Raw genomic sequence first — 20,043 nt, forward strand, 5'->3', positions numbered from 1 at the left:
AACAGAAAGGTTATTGACACCAAGTGGGTTTGGAAGGTAAAGTACAAGGCCGATGGGACTTTGAAAAAGTACAAAGCCAGATTGGTTGCACAAGGATTTTCGCAGGTTGAAGGATTTGATTTTCACGAATCTTTTGGTCCGACTACTAGAATGACCACTATTCGCACAGTACTATCGGTGGCTGCTCATAAAAAGTGGCCAATTTATCAAATGGATGCTAAATCAACATTCTTGAATGGTGACCTCAAGGAGGAGGTGTACGTGGCTCAATCACCTGGGTTTGAGGCCCCCCATTCTAAGAACAAGGTATGTAAGCTGAAGAAGGCTCTGTACAGGCTGAAACAGGCCCCAAGAGCATGGTACCAACGGATAGACAAATTCTTTCATAAATTAAACTTCAAAAGATGTGCCTCAGATGCTAACTTGTGTGTGTACAGGAAAGGTGGAAAAACTGCTATTATTGTTCTATATGTGGATGATCTCCTTATTACAGGTGACTATGAAGACATGATCGAGCAGACTAGAAAGGCGTTGAGCACGGAGTTTGAGATGACAGACTTAGGCTTGATGCACTACTATTTGGGGATTGAAGTCTGGCAAGAGCCAGGTAAGATCTTCATCTCTCAGCAAAAATATGCAAGGGAGATCTTGAAGGCATTTGGTATGTCCGAGTGCAAGGAGATAGCTATACCTATGGAGGTAAATGCGAGGTTCTCTATGGAGGATGCCTCACCAACAGTAGACATCGGGAGGTATAGGAAGTTGGTCGGCAGTCTCATCTATCTGTGCAACACCAGACCGGACATCAGTTTTGCTGTTGGCATTTTGAGCAAGTTCTCCAATAAGCCCCGGGAGTAGGGATGCGGGTGCTTAGGTATGTGAAGGGCTTTCTTGATTATGGCATCACCTATGGTATGGGCACTTCCTTGGCTGGTCATTGTGACTCAGATTGGGTTGGAGATGTTGATTCCAGGGAATCAGTTTCTGGATATTGTCTCTCTTTAGGTTCAGGTATCTTCCCTTGGATCAGTAAGAAACAATCAACAGTGGCATTGTCTTCTACCGAGGCTGAGTACAAGGCAGCATGTTTTGCTGCATGTGAAGCAGTGTGGCTGAGGAGGACCTTATGGCACATGGGAGTGCAAGAGGATGAGGCAACTGTGCTGAGGTGCAACAATCCAAGTTGCATGGCCATTGCTAAAAATCTAGTGTTTCATGCACACACAAAACATATAGAGATTCAGTATCACTATGTGCATGATTTGATCGAGGACGGGATAGTGGAATTGGTCTTCTGTCCAACAGAGCAAAATGGAGCAGATATCTTCACCAAGGCACTCGAGAAGGATCAGCTTCAGGGTCATCTTTAGAGACTCGGCATTGGGCCGAGAAGGTAGTTCACCTACGGGTGGACATTGAGGGGGGGTGTTAGATATGCTCAATGCTCCACCCTCCTAGTAACCACCAGTGGTCCAAGGTGCTCAAGTTGTAAGGCCCCCATATGAGGAGAAGCCATGTGTGAGCCCGAGACACTAGATGGATCCTGACTTGCATGTCAGATGAGGTCTATCAATGAGACTGTTGATGGTAGAAAGGTGATTGTGTGGGAGCCCCTTATTCTTGATGGGAATATTCCCTGAATATTCAATGGACGACTAGTCGGTTCCACTGACTAGGTTGACTGGTCAGATCCACCAACAAGGTCAACTGGTCGACTCCACCGACTACGTTGATCCGACTACCGCCCTCACGTTGATCCGACTACCGCCCTCATAGCTATAAAGAGGCGACCTCCCCAGTCCATTGTATTAGATCAGTTTAGATCAGATCAGATCTTCCAGCTAGTAGCTCTTCACCTAGTATCTGTCTAGATCGCCATCTAAGCTCCACTGTGGGAGCGCATGGGTGGACGGAGCCATCATTTGTACTACATCAGTATTGAAGGAAAAGTTTGTTCCTCTCCAGTTTGTTGTGTGCTCTCTATTCTTTGTTCAATTTCTGTTCCGCTACGCTGTGTAATTTAACAAAAAACACGTGAAAAACCACATGAAGCAGGTACGAGGGAGGGTTGATAAAAACAAGATAGCATGAACACTCATAGGGCACTCCCTGGTAGTTTATTAGGAGCAAGATTGACCACACACTCCTCCTTCTCATACTTGGAGTTAAAGGCCTATTAAAAGGAGAGAACATTAAGCTAATTGTCTAGCTACTCCTAATCGGGTAAAAGGCACTAGTTTTTTTCTAGCTAATTGTCTAGCTACTCCTAATCAGCTGAAACTTGCTCGTTTTTTTCTAACATGAGTTTTTTCTCTTTATTTCCCATGATCAACACCTGATAAAAGCATGGACTGTCTAAGTTTACTAGGAGCAACACACTTGGAGTTAAAGGCCTATTGAAAGGAGATAACATTAAGCTAACTTTCTAGCTAGTGCCAAATTGGGTGGATTTTTTCCAACATCGATTCTTATTAGATGCAAACCAAAAAGCCAATGCTAATTGAAGCTACGTTTAAGAGAGAGCTTTAGATAAGTAAAGATGGATTAGTGAAGCGATTAGTGAAAGGGACGATCGTGCTACTTTTCAAGGAGGCCTGAGCTTCTGAAGCTCTGCGGCGATGAGCTCTGAAGCTCAGGCTATGGCGGATTGCCCTCTCACGCACTACATCTCAGGGCTCCTCTTCTTCCTCCCTCAGTCTCCCCACCCCATCCCTGCCGACTCCCGACTATCACATCCACAAGAAATTTGCGAAATCGCTTGATCTTCCCCTCAATCCTTCCCCCCGCTTGCATTTCGACGTCGATCCCGACTTCGCCATGGCTGTTCCTTCCCCAGGTTCTTCCTCTAACCTTTCTCGCCTTGCCCGTGTTCTCAATCCCGCTTTCGAGAAGGTTATCAAGAATGCAGCTTGGCGGAAGCACTCCAAGCTCGTCCAGGACTGTAAGGCCGTCATCGACAAGCTTTCCGCCCTGGAAGCTGTCGAACAGGCCGATGGCGTCGACAAACCCTCAGCCAAACCCGACAGCCCTCTCTTCGACGGCTCTCGCTGCTTCAGTGCGGACGATGCAGTCTTCATTTTGCAACCCTTAGTCGTTGCGTGCGAGACCGGATCGGTGAAAGTCGTTGAACCCGCTCTGGACGCGATCCAGAAGTTGATCTCTCATGGCCATCTCCGCGGAGAAGTGGATGCTGCAAATGCGGTGGAAAATCAGATTCTGGTACAGATGATGGAAGCTGTGTGCAAATGCCACGATATAGTGGACGATGCAATTGAGCTTTTGGTTCTCAAAACGCTGCTTTCAGCCGTTACTTCTGTGCCCTTGCGAGTGCACGGAGAAAGCCTTTTGAACGCCGTTCGGACTTGCTACGACATTTACCTCGGAAGCAAAGTCGTCGTCAATCAGACAACCGCCAAAGCATCGCTCATTCAAATGCTCGTCATCGTTTTCAGAAGAATGGAGGCCGATTCTTCTACTGTGCCGGTGCAGCCAATCGTTGTAGCAGATCTGATGGAACCGACTGAGCGATCCATTTCTGATTCGAACATCACCCAATTTGTGCAGACCTTTATTACGAAGGTCGTACAAGATATCGAGGTAGTTTTGAATCCGTCACCTTCCCTGAAGTCGATGGGCCACGACGGGGCTTTTGATACAGTAGCTGTGGAGAGCACAGATCCGACAAACTATATGGAATCCACGGACAAAGATATGCTAGATGCAAAGTATTGGGAAATAAGCATGTATAAAAATGCGCTGGAAGAAAGAAAGGGGGAGCTTTCAGAAATAGACCTAGACAGGGATGGAGATCTAGAATTACAAATTACTAACAAACTCCGCAGAGACGCTTTTCTAGTCTTTAGGGCGCTCTGTAAACTGTCAATGAAATCTTCGCCTCAAGAGGGAACTGATCCGCAGTCCATGCGTGGGAAGATTCTAGCGCTGGAGCTGCTGAAGATATTGCTGGAAAATGCTGGAGAAGTGTTTCGAAAAAGCGATAGGTACATAAAAATTTCATTTACTATTAATCATTATCGCTACTAGTTGGTTGCAATTTGGCTATAAAGATACATTCTGAGATTTGGCCTCTTGATAGAAGGATTCCAGGTTTCATTGTGGTGATTTTACGACCCATGTCCTTTTTTTCATGTGCAGGTTTTTAGGTGCAATTAAACAGTATCTGTGCTTATCATTATTAAAAAATAGTGCTTCATCAACAATGAACATTTTTCAGTTGTCGTGCTCCATCTTTATGAGCCTGGTCTCCAGGTTTCGATCTGGGCTGAAAGCAGAGATAGGAGTATTTTTTCCCATGATTGTTCTTAGAGTCTTGGAAAACGTGGCTCAGCCCAACTTTCAGCAGAAAATGGTAGTTTTGAGGTTTTTGGAAAAGCTATGCGTGGACTCTCAAATCCTGGTGGATATTTTTGTGAATTACGACTGTGATGTGGACTCATCTAATACTTTCGAAAGGTATTTCTATAACCTTCTTGGTGCATGCGGTTTGCAGCGTTTCGTGATGGCTAATGCACCTCAACTTTCTGTACAGGATGGTTAATGGATTATTGAAAACTGCCCAAGGCATTCCTCCTGGAGCGGTCACCAATCTTACTCCCATGCAAGATGGGACCTTAAAACTCGCTGCCATGAAGTGTTTGGTGGGAGTTTTGCGCTCCATGGGGGATTGGATGAACAAACAGTTGCGTATTACAGATGCTACACATTACCAAAAGAGTTCTGAATTAGAGGAAACTATTGAAGGTGGAAGCACTGGTGCAACGGCTGTACAAGAAGGTGGCGAGGAAGCTTCTGAGGGCACAGATAGTCGTAGTGAAGCTACTAGTGAAACATCAGAGGCAGCAACATTTGAGCAACGTCGTGCCTACAAATTAGAATTGCAGGTAAGAATCACCTGTTGTATACATAACTGCTGCACAGATAATGCTCCTCACACCCTGCCTATCTGCCGCCTTTTTCCCCTGAAGGAAATCTTAAGGAGAGGCACTTTACTCTTGGAGACTTGTATTCCCAGGCTTGAAAGGTGGACTTTTTAAACTATAGGTTCTTAGAGAACAGGTGCATTGCTTTGTGGATTTGCTATTGTTGTTAGATGGGAATTTTAACTAGTCAAAAATTTTTGCAGGAAGGGATATCACTTTTTAATAGAAAGCCACGGAAAGGTATTGCATTTCTTGTGAACGCTAATAAGGTGGGAGCATCACCGGAAGAAATAGCTACCTTTTTAAAAAATGCTTCGGGTTTGGACAAAACTATGATTGGTGACTACCTAGGAGAAAATGAGGAGAGTTCTTTGAAAGTTATGCATGCCTATGTTGATTCTTTCAACTTTCAAGATATGGAATTTGATGATGCAATCCGAACACTATTATTGGGCTTCAGGCTGCCTGGTGAGGCCCAAAAGATTGATCGCATAATGGAGAAGTTTGCAGAACGATATTGTAAATGCAATCCAAAGGCCTTTACTAGTGCAGATACAGCTTATGTGCTTGCTTATTCAGTGATCTTGCTAAATACGGATGCACACAACCCAACTGTGAAAAATAAGGTTAGTATTGTTTTTCCGACTTCTAGTTTGTACTTGACGTAGTTCTTTGTACTCGAACTTTCAGCTGGAAGTTTTGGTTCTAAACCTATCTTTGTTCTGGCAGATGTCTAAAGCAGATTTCTTCCGGAATAACAGGGGAATTGATGATGGCAAGGATGTACCTGAGGAATTCTTGGGAGCATTGTATGACCGCATAGTGAAGAATGAAATCAAATTGAAAGCAGATACCATGATTCCACAGAACAAACAGCCCACAAATGCGAACAGAATGTTGGGTCTTGACACTATACTTAATATTGTTATTCGAAAACGTGTTGGCGATAAGGCTCTGGAGACAAGTGATGATGTTATTCGTCACATGCAAGAGCAATTCAAAGCAAAGGCAGGAAAATCAGAGTACGTTAATTTGATTAGAATGACACCTAAGGCTGTAGATCTGCACTTTTGAGGACTGTTTTTGGCAGTGATCTTGAAAAGGGTATGATATGGTTTTCTTAAAACATTGCAGGACGGTGTATTATGCTGCCTCAGATGTAGAAATATTAAGGCCAATGGTAGAGGTCTCTTGGGCTCCCATGCTGGCTGCTTTTAGTGTGCCTCTGGACCAAAGTGAAGATGAAGTTGTAACTTTTCAATGTCTTGAAGGATTTCGTCATGCGGTGCACATCACTGCAGTCATGTGTATGCAGACTCAGCGTGATGCATTCTTAACTTCATTGGCAAAGTTTACTTCTCTGCATTCTGCTGCAGACATAAAGCAGAAGAATATTGATGCCATCAAAGTACGTGATATATTTTTCAATCAGCGGTCCTGAGTTTCTGTTGGTGGTTGTTTTTTAATTTATTTGCGTCCTTCTTGTTATTTTTTAATAACAGAATAAGGATGCCTGTTTTAATTATAAATTTTCAGAGAGGTTGGACATTGTCTCTTAATTTAACTGTTCCACCACTCTGTCAACAGCAGTGACGAGAGAAATGTGGAAGCTTGCTAGCTAGTGGCCAGCCTCCTGGGGCGGGCGTTTTTCTGTCTTTAGGAAGATTAGTGATTGGAGCTGATCCCATGTCAGCCAACTGACTTAATCAAACCAACTTAGGGTGTCAAGACTCAGTTTGGTTATATATTATAGCCGTCTGGTCAGGTCTTATCAACTTGACCAGGCTGGGTCCGTTGGAGAATCTAGACTTTTACCCTGACACCTTGACCTGTCATTGCAGTGAAAGAATGGAGAACCGTCGCAAGAATCTTGAACCAAATAGAACACAGATGTAGATCCAACTTCAAAGAATGTGTGCACAAGAAATCACAAGCAATGGGATCTGTAGTAGTAGACAGCAGTAGAACAAGGCAAAATAACTCAGTATTTTACTCAAACCATATGCTAAAATAGGCAAAGTTGATGATCCGCCAGAGATCCTGTCACCTGCTGCAATCGGCTGCCTGTGGATGCTCAGTCTAGGATTCCTTTGCTACTCCTAACTCTGCCCTGTGCTCCTTTAGTGCTAGCCTTTGTCATGGCCGAGTTTGCCCTTCACCTCCAGAGTGCTGACAGAAACTCAGTTCGAATACTTCTGTATATAGATGCTTAAGTACGTGTGGGTGTGTGAACTTGTGTGTGTGAGAGCATATATTTATACTATGGTCTAACCCACTATTGGGGGCTGATGATGTCGGTGGGGATGTCATAGTAGCTAGTTCCTGGTATGCGTGATGGAGTTAATGGTTTTAACCCTTGTGAGTGACTATCATGATTGAAACTGCAGTGTTGTGTCTTGAGAGGATGAGTATGGGCATGTTCCTGGATTCATCTAGATATATGATCCTGTGAGCTTCAGAAGCCTCTGTATGAGTGTCTTGGCAAAGCCCCATGTGGGACCTTATATAGGGGAGGGGCTGGTCTGCCTGTTAGAAAAGACCCAACAGAGGGTACACGCAGCGGAAGACTTATAATAATGCCCAGGAGCTCACACAGTGTGCGGTGTGGGTGTGGAATCACAAACTTCTTTACTTAATGTGGGTCACATAGATGTGCAGACTCATCAATAGACAATGAACCAGCCAGATAGAGAAACCACCAAAATATATATTTCCGTCCAAAACTATGGACACAATACAAAAGAGATAGATCCAGAGTCCCACCAATGGTGTGGTCCTCTGATCTTACCACAAGGTCCTTCTCCTATCTGCCGGCTATCTCTAGACTCGAGTCCGCGTGCTCCTCCTCGAGTGTCTGTAGACTTTCCGTCCAGTGTGTTCTTCTCCACCTTACTGCCTGTGAATCAGCCTAGGTGGGCAGCCCCTGCCAAGCTTTGTCTGCAGCACACAGGTCCCTGTTCCACTGCTCCAACCTGCTTGTAAATGGCTGCTCCAGAAGATGATGATCTCAGCACCTTGCTGCCCTAGAAGACAGCCAAGGTCCAGCCTCTTCCTGGCTAAGTCTGCAGCCCTTCAAGCACCCTCTCACCTCCTGTAGATAGGCCCAGAGAGTAGGCTTCCTGCTGCTCCTTTCTGCCCTGGAACTGCTGGCTATGCTGGATGAATAATGGGGCATGAAGCCCCTCCTTTTATAGGCCTAGGGGCCTGTCAAAAACCCGACCAGTCTGTTTCAATCTGGGCCGACTGGACAGACCAGGTTGGCTGGCCCAACCGACCTGGTTGGCTCAGCCCAACCAGCCCTTTAAGGGCTCACAAAACTAGGGCCCTTTGGCCCACACTTCTAGGGCTTTTGGCCCTCCAATCAAGGCAGGAGCCCAGCCTATATAAGGCATGCCACTGCCCACTGGCAGCCCAATTATCTGCTCCACCAGGCCTGCTGGTTCTGCCCTCTGCCAGGCTCTTTCCAGCCACGTGTCCTACACCGTACTGCTCCGTACATCCTGCTGAGTCATCGTGCCTTTCATAGGGTCCTGCTGCAGTCCACTGAGTGCCTCATGCCAGGCCTGATCCAAGACACTGTGTCCCCGCCATCTTCCTACCCATGAGCTGCTCCTGATGCAGCCTTTCATCCTTGGGATACCCCACCAACCATGAATGCTCCAAATCTGTCCCAAATCCACACATCCAGGTAATCTCTCTTTGGGCTCATCCTGCCCTAGGTCTCCCTCCCCCACGCTCTCCTCATTTGGGGGCTTACAGATGGGGAGGTGACCTTTCCAACACCCCCTCTCACCGACACATCTCGGCCCAATGCCAACACGTCGATGAAGATGCTCCAGTAACTCCTTGGTTGTAGTCCTCTAGAACTTTTCGATGTCAAAATCTTTTCCTGGCTTTTCATCCAGTGGATCCTGCTCCACCAGGTCCGGTTCCGCTTTCGCACACCATCCTGGTACACAGGTCCATCTTTGGTAGCACCTCCTAGTACCACCTCCTTCAGTCACGTTCCCGCCTTCGAACTCGAGCAATCCAGCCTCCACAATCTTCCAGTTGTCCCCCTCATAATGAGTGAACAACCTGGAGTCTTCCAGGCACCATGCTCTGAGGGTCTGTTTCAACCCGTCCTTCCTTTGGCAAGGTCTGCAACAAAAGTACATCTCCAGATAACCCGGGCTGCGAACTTTAAACGCACCTGACTGAACCTGAGTCACCCTCCTCTTCGCAAGGGCACAATCCTCCAGTCGTGGAAGTCGATTTCCAAGAGCTTCTGAATCAGGGTCGTCCTTCAGCAAGGTCCCTGCTTTCAGGCTCCCACACCTGTGAGCCTCCTACTTGGGCTCTGATACCATGTTGAAAATAGGAGGGAATGAATCACTCAAACCTCCACCCAAGATCTCTCCATCTCTTACACACACTCCACTCAGATAGATGATCACAAATGCAATAAATACTCTCTCTCTCTCTCTCCGTCCAAGTTATTTCTGAGTGAGTGTTTATTGCATCTGTGATCATCTATCTGAGTTGATTGTGTGTAAGAGTTGGAGAGATCTTGGGTGGAGGTTTGAGTGATTCATTCCCTCCTATTTTCAACACTGCCCCCCTTTCCAGATCAGGCCAACTGAGCCTTGATCCCATAGTCAGTAAGAACTGCCGATTAGCAGTCTTTAGGATGGCTGACCAGCAGAATGCTGGCCAACTGGAATAGGGGCATACCCCCTGATCTGCACTTGTTTGGGCCCTCTGATCTGCCCCAGCCTTGTCTCCCTCCATTGCCACGCTGCTGGCCTGCGTGCACAGCCGATCTTCTCATCAGATTCCTATCTTCATCTGCCAGGTCTACCAGCCTCTCCATGTGGATCTTGCTGGATTGCAGCCACCACCTTCTTCTTCTCGCATATGCTGCAGTCTCTGCTGCCCACGTGGCAGCCCACATGGCAAATTTACTTGCTGCTACATTGTCCACATGGCTGCCCATGATGTGCCGGGATCCATCCAGATCTCCCTGTGGCATGCATACCTCATGCCCACATGGTCTGCTCACTTACCCATGAGTACAATGCAGGCTGATCCCAATATGTCTGTTCAGGTGTGGCAGGCATTGCGGCAAACGTTGCGGGAGCAGTGGTATATGAACCAGAAGTGGCAGTAGTAGTGGTTGAGGAGGCAGCAGATGCGTGTGCTGGAGAGGTCTAGTCTTGGATATAGGTACAACCCCAGAAATTTCTGGATACCAATGGGTGTCGCACCAAGTACAGCCACATTGGATAGTTGGTACCATCAAGCTTGTCCTCAGCGGCAAGCATTCCAAATGACTCATGGTTTCCCATTGAAAATTCCCAAGAAAGAAAGTGCCCTGCAAATGTCAAAGCCTCAAGGCTATAGTGCTTGAGCTGGCTGCTCCAAAGTTGACTGCAAAGCTCTCAAACACTGAGCCAAAATGCAAAAGGCTGTCTTGCAATATATGACTGCAATGCTCTGCAAATGTCAATGCTCCAAAAGCATAAAGCTGTCCTCCAAATGCTCAAAAGTAATCTGAAATTGAACTTCAAGGCAAAGGAGATAATTGCAAGTGTCAATCCTGCAAAGCCTCAAATTTTCGAAAAAGGAAAGTATGCCAAAAAGAGAGCAAAGTGAAGTTTCTGCTCAATGTCACTGTACCAGCATGCAATGTCTGCAATAAACTTTCACTTCTTTCAAAAAACCCCAAAATCTGCCACTTCAAATTGCTAAAAATAGCAAATTTCTGAAATTGTCACCGGCCTGAGTGGAAAAGTGACAATTGCCACTGAATGCCGAAAGCCCCAATTTCTCGAGGGAAATTGCAGCAAAAAGAGGGCAAAATCAAGAAAAGCCGTCTGCAATGTCTGTCATTGTATATGAAATACCTCAATTTGTGATAGGTCAAGCAGTGAGAAAGTCAAATGAGATGACTAGATTTGCAAATGCAACCATCGAAATGAAAAGAGGGGCTGGACAGGAAATGTACGCTGCTGCATGACATGATTGAAGAAATTCTACGGATACATTTTCAGCTGTACGGCAGGAATTGTACGACGACGTACAACAAATGCATAGATGATTTCTGCAGTGTCCCGATGTTTTTCAGCCTGTATGGTCAATTTGTATGGGTGATTTTGCTATCACAGTCAATTGCTGAATTTGTATGGATGGAATGTACACGTGTTAGCAAAGCTGTACGGCTGATTTGCAGACGTGTACGAAAGTGTACGATTGATTTGTAGATGTGTGTATGGACGATTTGCAGCTGATTTGCAGATGGATGTATGCACGATTTGCACATAGATTCCATACAGTCGTATGGGCTATACGGATGAAGACTTGTTAAGTGTATGGTTTGCTGTATTCTCAGTAACCTCTTGCTTGTGGCTAGCTGGGGGGTGAAATACTAACTCTCTCGTGGAACCTCACGCTCATAATTTATTGTAGAAGCACTCTCATAAGAGCTCTCTCTCTCTCTCTCTCTCTCTCTCTCTCTCTACACACAGCTAGGGCCCAGGACAACATGTCGGGCTGGACCCCCCCGAAGGTATTTTATTTCTTGAAGAGAGAATCTGTTACAAGAGTTCAGCGTAGAGCTGCCTGATACAAAATCCAAAACGTGAATGAATGAACCATTACATGAGCTCTCAGGCTCCTCTTCTTGGCAACAAGCCACTTGTCAATTTCTACACTACTTTCCTAATTACATGCCACTAAGGGCAACTCTGGAGTCTTCGAAGCACTTGGTCACACGCGAACCGCCTCTCAGACTCTTGTTAGGCTCTCGTAGCGCTTAGGAAAATCACTCTTTCTAGTACGTGCAACAATTAATTTAAAGCGCACCACCATGGCACCCATTAATTGTTAGCGCTTTGCATGCAAATAACACACTGTGGACTAATTCTAGTCACGGTGGGCATCCCCACTGAACACGTGCACACATAAGAAATATAACAAATATATTTATTTATTCTCTGGTTGACCGAAGTCAACGCTCTTGATCATAATTAAGGAGCTTTGACCAAGGGTTGAGGCGCCTTAATTATAGCCAAGTCTCTCCAACCGAAGTTGGCACAACTCTCCAACCGAAGTTGGCACATCTTGGTTAACCGTGGTTAACCCTCTTGGCGCATGTCAAGTCTCGTTGACCGAAGTCAACACTCTTTGACCGCAGTCAGCTCTGTAGTTCTCTGGTTAATTATAGTTAACCCTCTTGGTAATAAACCAAGTCTCCTCGACCAAAGTCAGGTTTACTTGACCAGAGTCAAGTATCTTCGACCGTAGTCAATTCTTTGACCATTAAAAGAACTCTTTGACCATAATTAACACATATAAGACTCTTTAATTATGATCAAATAAATGGTCAATTGTACTTTGACTTAGGATATTTACATTGTGGTGACATCCCCTCGCCTTCTATTCACTTGACCTCAAGTGAAAAGCTTCCTTGCAAACATCCAAAAGTTGTGGATGATCGGATAACATGTCTTCGTCCATCCACTTGGCATCTAATGCCGTATAATTCTTGAATTTTACAAGATACCTGTAAAACTCCTTGCCCTGAGGGCCTTTGCGTACAGTATGGTTACACAATTTGCTCTAGCTGAAGGATCTCCTCCAGCTCATCCACTTCTGGTGGATCCTTTGATATTGGCTCTGTAGGTTCTGGCCCCTGGAATTTCTTTAGAAGACTCACATGGAATGCATTGTGAATCCTCCAATGCTCTGGCATTGATAACCTGTGTGCAACCTCATGTATTCTTTCTGTAACCCTGAAAGGGCCATAGTATCTGGGAGATAACTTTGCATACACTTTCTGTTTGCCTTTAAACTTGTGGAGCCTAGCTTTTTCAAACTATAAAAGTACCCAATCGCCTTCCTTGAGATCTAACTGTCTCCTATGCTTATCTGCAGCTCTTTTATGTTTCTCTTGAGACCTTTCGATTGCTGTCCGGACTTGGCTGTAAGCTGTCTGGAGGTCTCTCACAAACTGATCAGCTGCAAATATTTCATCCTTGGTCCTTAGGATAGGTGTCAAAATCACCTTTCCATAAATGACCTCAAAGGGGGCTTTCCCTGTAGAGCTGTGTACTGTATTATTGTAAGCAAACTCTACCAATGGTAGGTACTTTTCCCAGTCTGAACCTTGGTCACCCACGTAGCATTTCAGCATATCCAATGCTGTAGAATTTGCTACTTCACTTTGACCATCTGTCTGGGGATGGAAAGAAGAAGATAAATTCAGATTCGTCCCCATGTTATCAAATAAAGCTCTCCAGAATAGACTGGTCATTCGGGGATCTCGATCACTGACAATGGACTTAGGCATACCATGATGCTTAAAGATCTGTGCCATGAAAGGCTATATGATCTGCCTTTATGGTTTTGCGAACCGGAATGAAATGAGCTTGCTTGCTGAATCTATCAATGATAGTCCAAATCCCATCATTCCCCGACTTTGATCTTGGCAAATTAAAAATAAAGTCCATTGTAATACTTTCCCATGGTGCCTGAGGCACGGGAAGAGGCATAAGTAGGTCAGGTGCCTTCCGTCTATCATACTTCACTTTCTGACACGTAAGGTATTCAGTAACAAACTGATGTATATCTTTCCGCATCCCTGGCCAAAAGAAATACCTCTCTAGTGCTAGAGTTGTTGCTGTAATTCCTCTGTGTCCAGCATAGGGAGGTGCATGGCATTCCTCCAAAATCTTTTTCCTCATCTCCTGAGTGATGCATAGGCAATTATCTTTCATTAGATACCCATCTTTCAGGGAATAGTGACTAGTGGATTGCCCCTCTTGCATTTGCTGTAAAATCTCACCAAAATCTGCATCATCAGCATATTGTTCCCTCATGCCTTCCAGGTCCTGATGATAAGCAATAGTCACATTATTGACCTGGGGTCTTCGGGACAAGGCATCTGACACTCTGTTCCGAATTCCTGGGGTATGGACAATCTGAAAATGATACATTGACAGCATGTTTGCCCATTTCATATGCTTCTCGGAAAGCTTGGTCTGAGTCAAAAAGTATCTTAGACTTTGGTGATCTGTTTTAACAGTAAAATCGGCCCCCAAAAGATAATGCTTCCATGTATGAATGGCATGAATTACAGCCAATAACTCTTTCTCATAGATTCCCAGATATCTTTCAGCATCCCGAAGTCTCCTGCTCTCATAAGCCACTACATGACCATTCTGATGCAATGCAGCCCCAACACACTCTCCACAAGCATCGCAATCAACATCAAAAGGTTGATAAAGATCTGGGACTACAAGAATAGGCTCTGTAGTCAACTGCTCCTTGAGTGTATTGAATGCTTTCTTCTGTGATATTCCCCATGTGAAGGCTGCATTTTTCTTAGTAAGGTCATGTAATGGAGCTGCGATATCAGCAAAATGCCTGATAAATCTCCTATAATAGGAGCAAAGTCCCAAAAAACTACGGACTTCATGCTCAGTTTTCAACTCAGGCCATTCTTGGATGGCTCGGATCTTTGCAGGATCCATGTGTATCCCATTCTTGGATATTATATGCCCCATATAATGGATCTCTTCCAAGAAAAATTCACTTTTCTTGCTATTGGCAGAAAGTTGATGATTTCGAAGTTCTTGAAATACCAAAGCAAGATGTTCCCTGTGCTCTTCTTCTGTCTTTGAAAAGAGGGGGATATCATCAAAGAAAGTACCCGTGAAATGCATGTACTTTCGGAAGATGCGATCCATCATTCTATTGAATGTGGCTGGAGCATTTGTCAACCCAAAAGGCATCACTAAGTATTCATGCAACCCGAATGTAGTGCGAAAAGTTGTCTTATGCACATCTTGTGGTTGTATCGCGACTTGATGATAGCCACTCTTGAAGTCTATCTTGCTGAAAACTGAAGCTCCATTTAACTGATCCAGCACATCATCAATGCGCGGAATAGGGAATCTATTCTTGATGGTCATTTCATTCAGTGCGCGGTAATCGACACACATACGGAATGAGCCATCTTTCTTCTGTACTAGCAGTACAGGGGAACAAAAAGGAGACGAGCTGGGCTCAAGGACAGAGCGGCCCACAAATGGTGGAATGGCTAAGGATGGCTAAGGGTGCAAGAAGACATCCAATAGGAAGAAGGAGAGGAGATTGGTAGCGGGGGGTGGAGCAGAGGAGGAGAAGGTGAAGAGGGGGAAGGGGGAAAGGGGAGGGGGACATTCTGGCAAGGGCGAGAGGCGTGAGTGAAGGAGTGAGAGGCTAGAGTCAAGAGCTCGCCTCGTGTGTATCTTCTGGGGGTGTATCAGTCATCTTGCTTTCTAATGAGTTATGCTACTCCCCATCTCTGCTCGCTACTCTAAAATCTCTTTCCGTTGTGTTCTCCTCCCCTCCTCTCCCTTCACCTGGTACAACGGACCTGTGTCATGTGGTTGAAGTTCTTTGCTGTTCATGTCGAGGGTTGGCTTTCATGATGTTAGTGATGCCTATGAAGGACAACGAGCGGTGCATCCTAGCATCCATGCACCTCACAGGCGAGGCGGTCACCTAGTGGCTCAAGTGGCAGAAGGATCACTATGATGCAGACGAGGAGACACCTCTCTACAGCTGGACGGAATTCGTCTCCTCTTTATTCCTGGCAACTAAACGCTGGTTTTTCCCCCTATGCACAAACTCCAGCACTCTTTCAGGAAGAGTCAACTTCACTGCCTTGCGATGAAACCAAGGCATTCCCAAGACTACATCATGATGTTTCAGTGGAGAAATGAAGAAGTCTTCCTGATCCACATAACTCTCTACATGAAGACGGAGCTTCCCTATCAAGGGAGTGACTGGCACAGGATTCCCACAGAACATCCGATCGGCATCCAAAGCCCTGCCCACCTCCTCCATCTTTATTCCCAGCCTCAGGGCTAGGTCCTCTGATATGAAATTATCAGTAGCCTTGGATCAAATAAAATTAGCGCTTGCTGGTCTCTGACTTTGCCCCATGATAGCAGCAATTCTCGTTCTTCTGGGTTTGAAACATGACCCAGTATGTCAGGAATTCCTCCTGCCATTGGCTTTTGCGGTCCCCGTGGCTTCTCTGCCTCTTTTCCCTTCGAAATTGAAGGCTTTTTTGGGCACTGGGCAGCCACATGCCCCTCTTTGCCGCACTTGAAGCATTTCCCATCTCTACGGAATTTAGCTATCTGTTCAGGGGTGAATGGTGACTTTGAAAACTGAGTACCCCTCGGCTTCTGAGGCTGAAACCCTTTCTTTTCAACCTTGGGGTACTCTTTCTTTTCTGATTTTGAAAAATCAGTTTTCTTTCTTTCAACACGTCTTGCATGCAAGGATAGTACTGTAGATGGATCTTGTAACGGCACAAGACTAGCTACTGAAGCTGAATGCATAAGGTCTTGAATGTTCTTTGCCCTTAAAGCATTCACTACTGCCTGGATTCTTGGACTGAGACCTGCTCTGTACTTTCTCATTTGGGTTCCTTTGGAGATCTTTTTGAAAGGTGCAACCTGCAAATAAGCATCCCAAAACTTTTGGTTGTCCCAAAACTTTTGGTTGTACACATCCACTGTATCTCCTGCATCCATATGCAAACTGTCCCAATCTTGAAGAACATGATCTCTAAACTGTTTAGGCATAAACTGTTGGTAGAAGGCTTTCTTGAAATCCTTCCACTTCTTTGGGGCTGACCCATCTGTGGTCTGTGCACTCCACCATGCTTTCCATCTCTTGTATACGAGTGCGTACCATCTGCTCAAATTCTTGCTGCGTTTGTTGCACACTTCTCTGTCTTGGATGTACATCCCTATCTTGTGAATCCCACTGGATAGGTGATTGAGCCATTTTCTTACAACTCGTCTGAGATCTGCAAGTTTCTCACACACACACTATGTATGCAACTGATGCACGCTGCCTTCGCTTTTCAAAGAGAAAATTTACCTCAACAAGAGGTGTCTTGCATTCACAATTTATGCCAGTACTGGGCTGTCAGCTCAAGGCATATACCCACAAAGTTGCCAAGGCATCAACAACTATATTGCCCCTTTTCTGGCTGTTGCAAAGAAAACATTCAGAATGCATCTGATTCCCTCTTTTCTCTGCTCAAAGGCATGCGTATTCTTTTTCTGCAAATCTCTGATTTCTGCTGTTTTTGACAGTAGATACTTTCTCAGATAAGTGAAAACTGCTAGCAGAAACAGTCTCTGCTACTGTCTTCTTAAAAAAAAAAAAAAAGACTAAAATGAAAGCATTTAGACTTCACAAGCAGTTGTAGCTTGAATAAAGAGGTTTTGGACTACTTTTTGATTAGCCTTCTCCTTTAGTGCTAGGCTTTGTCATGGTTGAGTCTGCCCTTCACCTCCGGAGTGTCGAAAGAAACTCAGTATGAAGACTTTGTATAAATGGATGCTCAAGTATGTGTGGGTGTGGATTTGTATGTGTGAGAGCATATTTTTATACTATGGTCTACACCCACTGTTGGGCGCTGATGACGTCAAGTGGGGATGTCATAGTAGCTAGTTGGATGCTCAAGTATGTGTGGGTGTGGATTTGTATGTGTGAGAGCATATTTTTATACTATGGTCTACACCCACTGTTGGGCGCTGATGACGTCAAGTGGGGATGTCATAGTAGCTAGTTTGTGCTATGCATGATGGAGTTTATGGTTTTCAACCTTATGAGTGACTATCATGAGATTGAAACTGCACTATGTCGTGTTTTTAGAGGATGAGTTTGGAAATGTCCCTGGATTCATCTAGGTATATCTCATGTGGCCTTGCTGTGTGTCACACAAGACCTAGCAAACCCTAGATAAGGGAAATCCCACAAAGCTCACGCTTGTGCAGAAGAAGATTTGCAAAGCATTTGTAGGCAATTGAGATAAATCTAAGCCATAGCTCACATTGGAACTCACAAACACAAGAAGATTTTGGGCGAGAGCTTAGTGTGGAAGAAGTACCTTTGCATTAGGTTATCTACCAACGCTTTGCCCTGATCTACATTGCAGGTCTTCCCCAACCCTGCTGAAGTCAATGTATCATTATTGAAAACATTGTGTTGCTTTGCCGTTTTTCCATGTTGCCCTTCTACTCAAGCTCTTGTGAGTTGGGCATTGCCCATGGGTTGCGTCACTATTTTTATTGCATGTGCCGTTCTACTTGCAAACCTCTTTAGACCGCTTCTTCCTTGATGCACATTCTCTTCCTTTCACCTGTAATTTGCAAGTTGTGGTCACTGGCTTAGGCTCTTCTTGGGAACTCTATAAATCAATTCAAATGATGTTGAGGAAGACTATCGTTACAAACACTTCATCACCTCTGGTCTTTGTCTTCTAACCGCTTGTTTCTTCTCTGCAACAGAGGTGTCGTTTCTACTCCTTGTAGGTCTTGTTGATGATGCGACTAAAAATGTTGGTGAGGTTGATTTCATCTTTCTTCTTTTCACTGCTTTGACCTGTACAGGTATATCGTTTCGTCTTCAGTTTCTTCTTCTACCGATCATTTAAGTTTGTCTTCATGTAGGATCTCTTTCTCTGCAACTGCATAAAAATGATAGAGGCAAGACGAAGGTCGGTGCATAGGGCTGTGGACAAAAGCAAAACTGTAGTGGCATTGACAAAGACCTGCAATGGCAACGTGACTTGCAAAACACTAGTGCCTGAAGCAAGGGTGACAACCTACACAAAGACGCAACCCATGGACAATGCCTAACTCACAAGAGCTTGAGTAGAAGGTCAACATAGAAAAACGGCAAAGCAACACAATGTTTTCAATAATGATAAATTGACTTCAGCAGGGTTGGTGAAGACCTGCAATGTAGATCAGGGCAAGCGTTGATAGATGACCTGCAAAAAAATGATAGGGGCAAGACGACTTGAAGGTCGGTGCATAGGGCTGTGGACAAAAGCAAAGCTGTAGCGGCGTTGACAAAGACCTGCAATGGCAATGTGACTTGCAAACCTGAAGCAAGGGTGACAACCTACACAAATAGGACCGTGGCAGAAGGCTATATGAAGCAGAAGAGGAAAGAAAACCTGCAAATGTAGAAGAACTTGCAAATGACCTTTTTTCATCCAAGGGTAAAGACTTGGAAGATCTTAGAGGGGCACATCAAAGAACTAGGAGGGAATATCAGCAAAGGTAGGATCAAAATCAAAGTAAGGGAGAAGATATTGATAGGAAAATTTTTGTTGGAAAAATATTTTTCTTATTGACGAACTTCGCCAAAAATCTGTAATTGACCTCTATAGTCTGAAGTTTCATCAGATTTCAGCATACGACATCATCACAAGCCCTTGGGAAGATATTCCATTTGTTTGGAGTTGCTATAACTTCATACTTACCTCTCCATCGAGTATTTCCTCCTAGTCTCACCATGTTAGAAATCACAACAAAGGGCTACCTGTAGCAGCAGACTGATAGAGTGCTCGAGAATTCACACAGAACCATCGAGTATTTCTTCCTAGTATTGCCATGTTAGAAATCATAACAAAGGGGTACCCGTGGTGGAAGACTGATAGAGTGCCCAAGAATTCACACAGATGTTGTAAACTACTTAATCCAAAACTTCTTTGCTTTGTGTATACAACATACATATATGCAGCCAGTAAACAGACAATGCTCCAACAGAGATTTAGAACCAGCAAAATATATTTCCATCCAAATAAAACAATACAAAAGGATTCCAGTGTCCCACCAAATCGTGGTCCTCTGTCCTTACCAAAAGGTGTTGTCCTACTACCTCTGTGGCACTTCTAGATCCCTAAGCCTGTGTGCTCCTCGTAGAGCTTCTGTAGACTTTAGTCACCGTGCTTTGATCCCTGCACCTCGCTGCCCTGGAAGATAGCCAAGGTTGCAGCCCCTCCCTGAGTTATGTCTACAATACTTAGCTCCTCTTGGTCCTTCTAGAGGTAGGCCCAAAACCTGCTTCTGTGCTGCTGCAATCTGCTCCTCAACTCCTGCTGTTGGGGATGAGAAATGAGCCCTGAAGGCTCCACTTTTATAGGCCCGGAGGGCCCCCAAAATAGGCCGACCCAGTAGGGGATTACAGCCGAGCTTGGACAGCCCCTACTGGCTGATTGGCAGTCTCTCTCAGCCGACTGGTTGGCTGCCCATTTACCAGC

At 45.0% G+C, this 20,043-nt stretch overlaps 1 protein-coding gene across 1 annotated transcript in view; it reads left to right on the forward strand.

Annotated features, from left to right (window-relative positions):
• The first annotated feature begins 2,586 nt into the window (after positions 1–2,586).
• The window catches only part of LOC147900715 (brefeldin A-inhibited guanine nucleotide-exchange protein 2-like), a 47,602-nt gene continuing 30,145 nt past the window's right edge, over positions 2,587–20,043 (forward strand). The window contains exons 1-6 of the mRNA XM_087375926.1: positions 2,587–4,001; positions 4,156–4,473; positions 4,550–4,901; positions 5,144–5,566; positions 5,670–5,962; positions 6,075–6,348. Coding sequence (XP_087232052.1) covers positions 2,818–4,001; positions 4,156–4,473; positions 4,550–4,901; positions 5,144–5,566; positions 5,670–5,962; positions 6,075–6,348 — 2,844 coding nt within the window. The 5' untranslated portion in view covers positions 2,587–2,817. The remainder of the gene's footprint in view (positions 4,002–4,155; positions 4,474–4,549; positions 4,902–5,143; positions 5,567–5,669; positions 5,963–6,074; positions 6,349–20,043) is intronic.

Source organism: Dipteris shenzhenensis, chromosome 6 (assembly GCF_047967505.1).
Source record: "Dipteris shenzhenensis isolate YYH24624 ecotype China chromosome 6, Dip_SZ_1.0, whole genome shotgun sequence".
NCBI classification, from domain to species: domain Eukaryota; kingdom Viridiplantae; phylum Streptophyta; class Polypodiopsida; order Gleicheniales; family Dipteridaceae; genus Dipteris; species Dipteris shenzhenensis.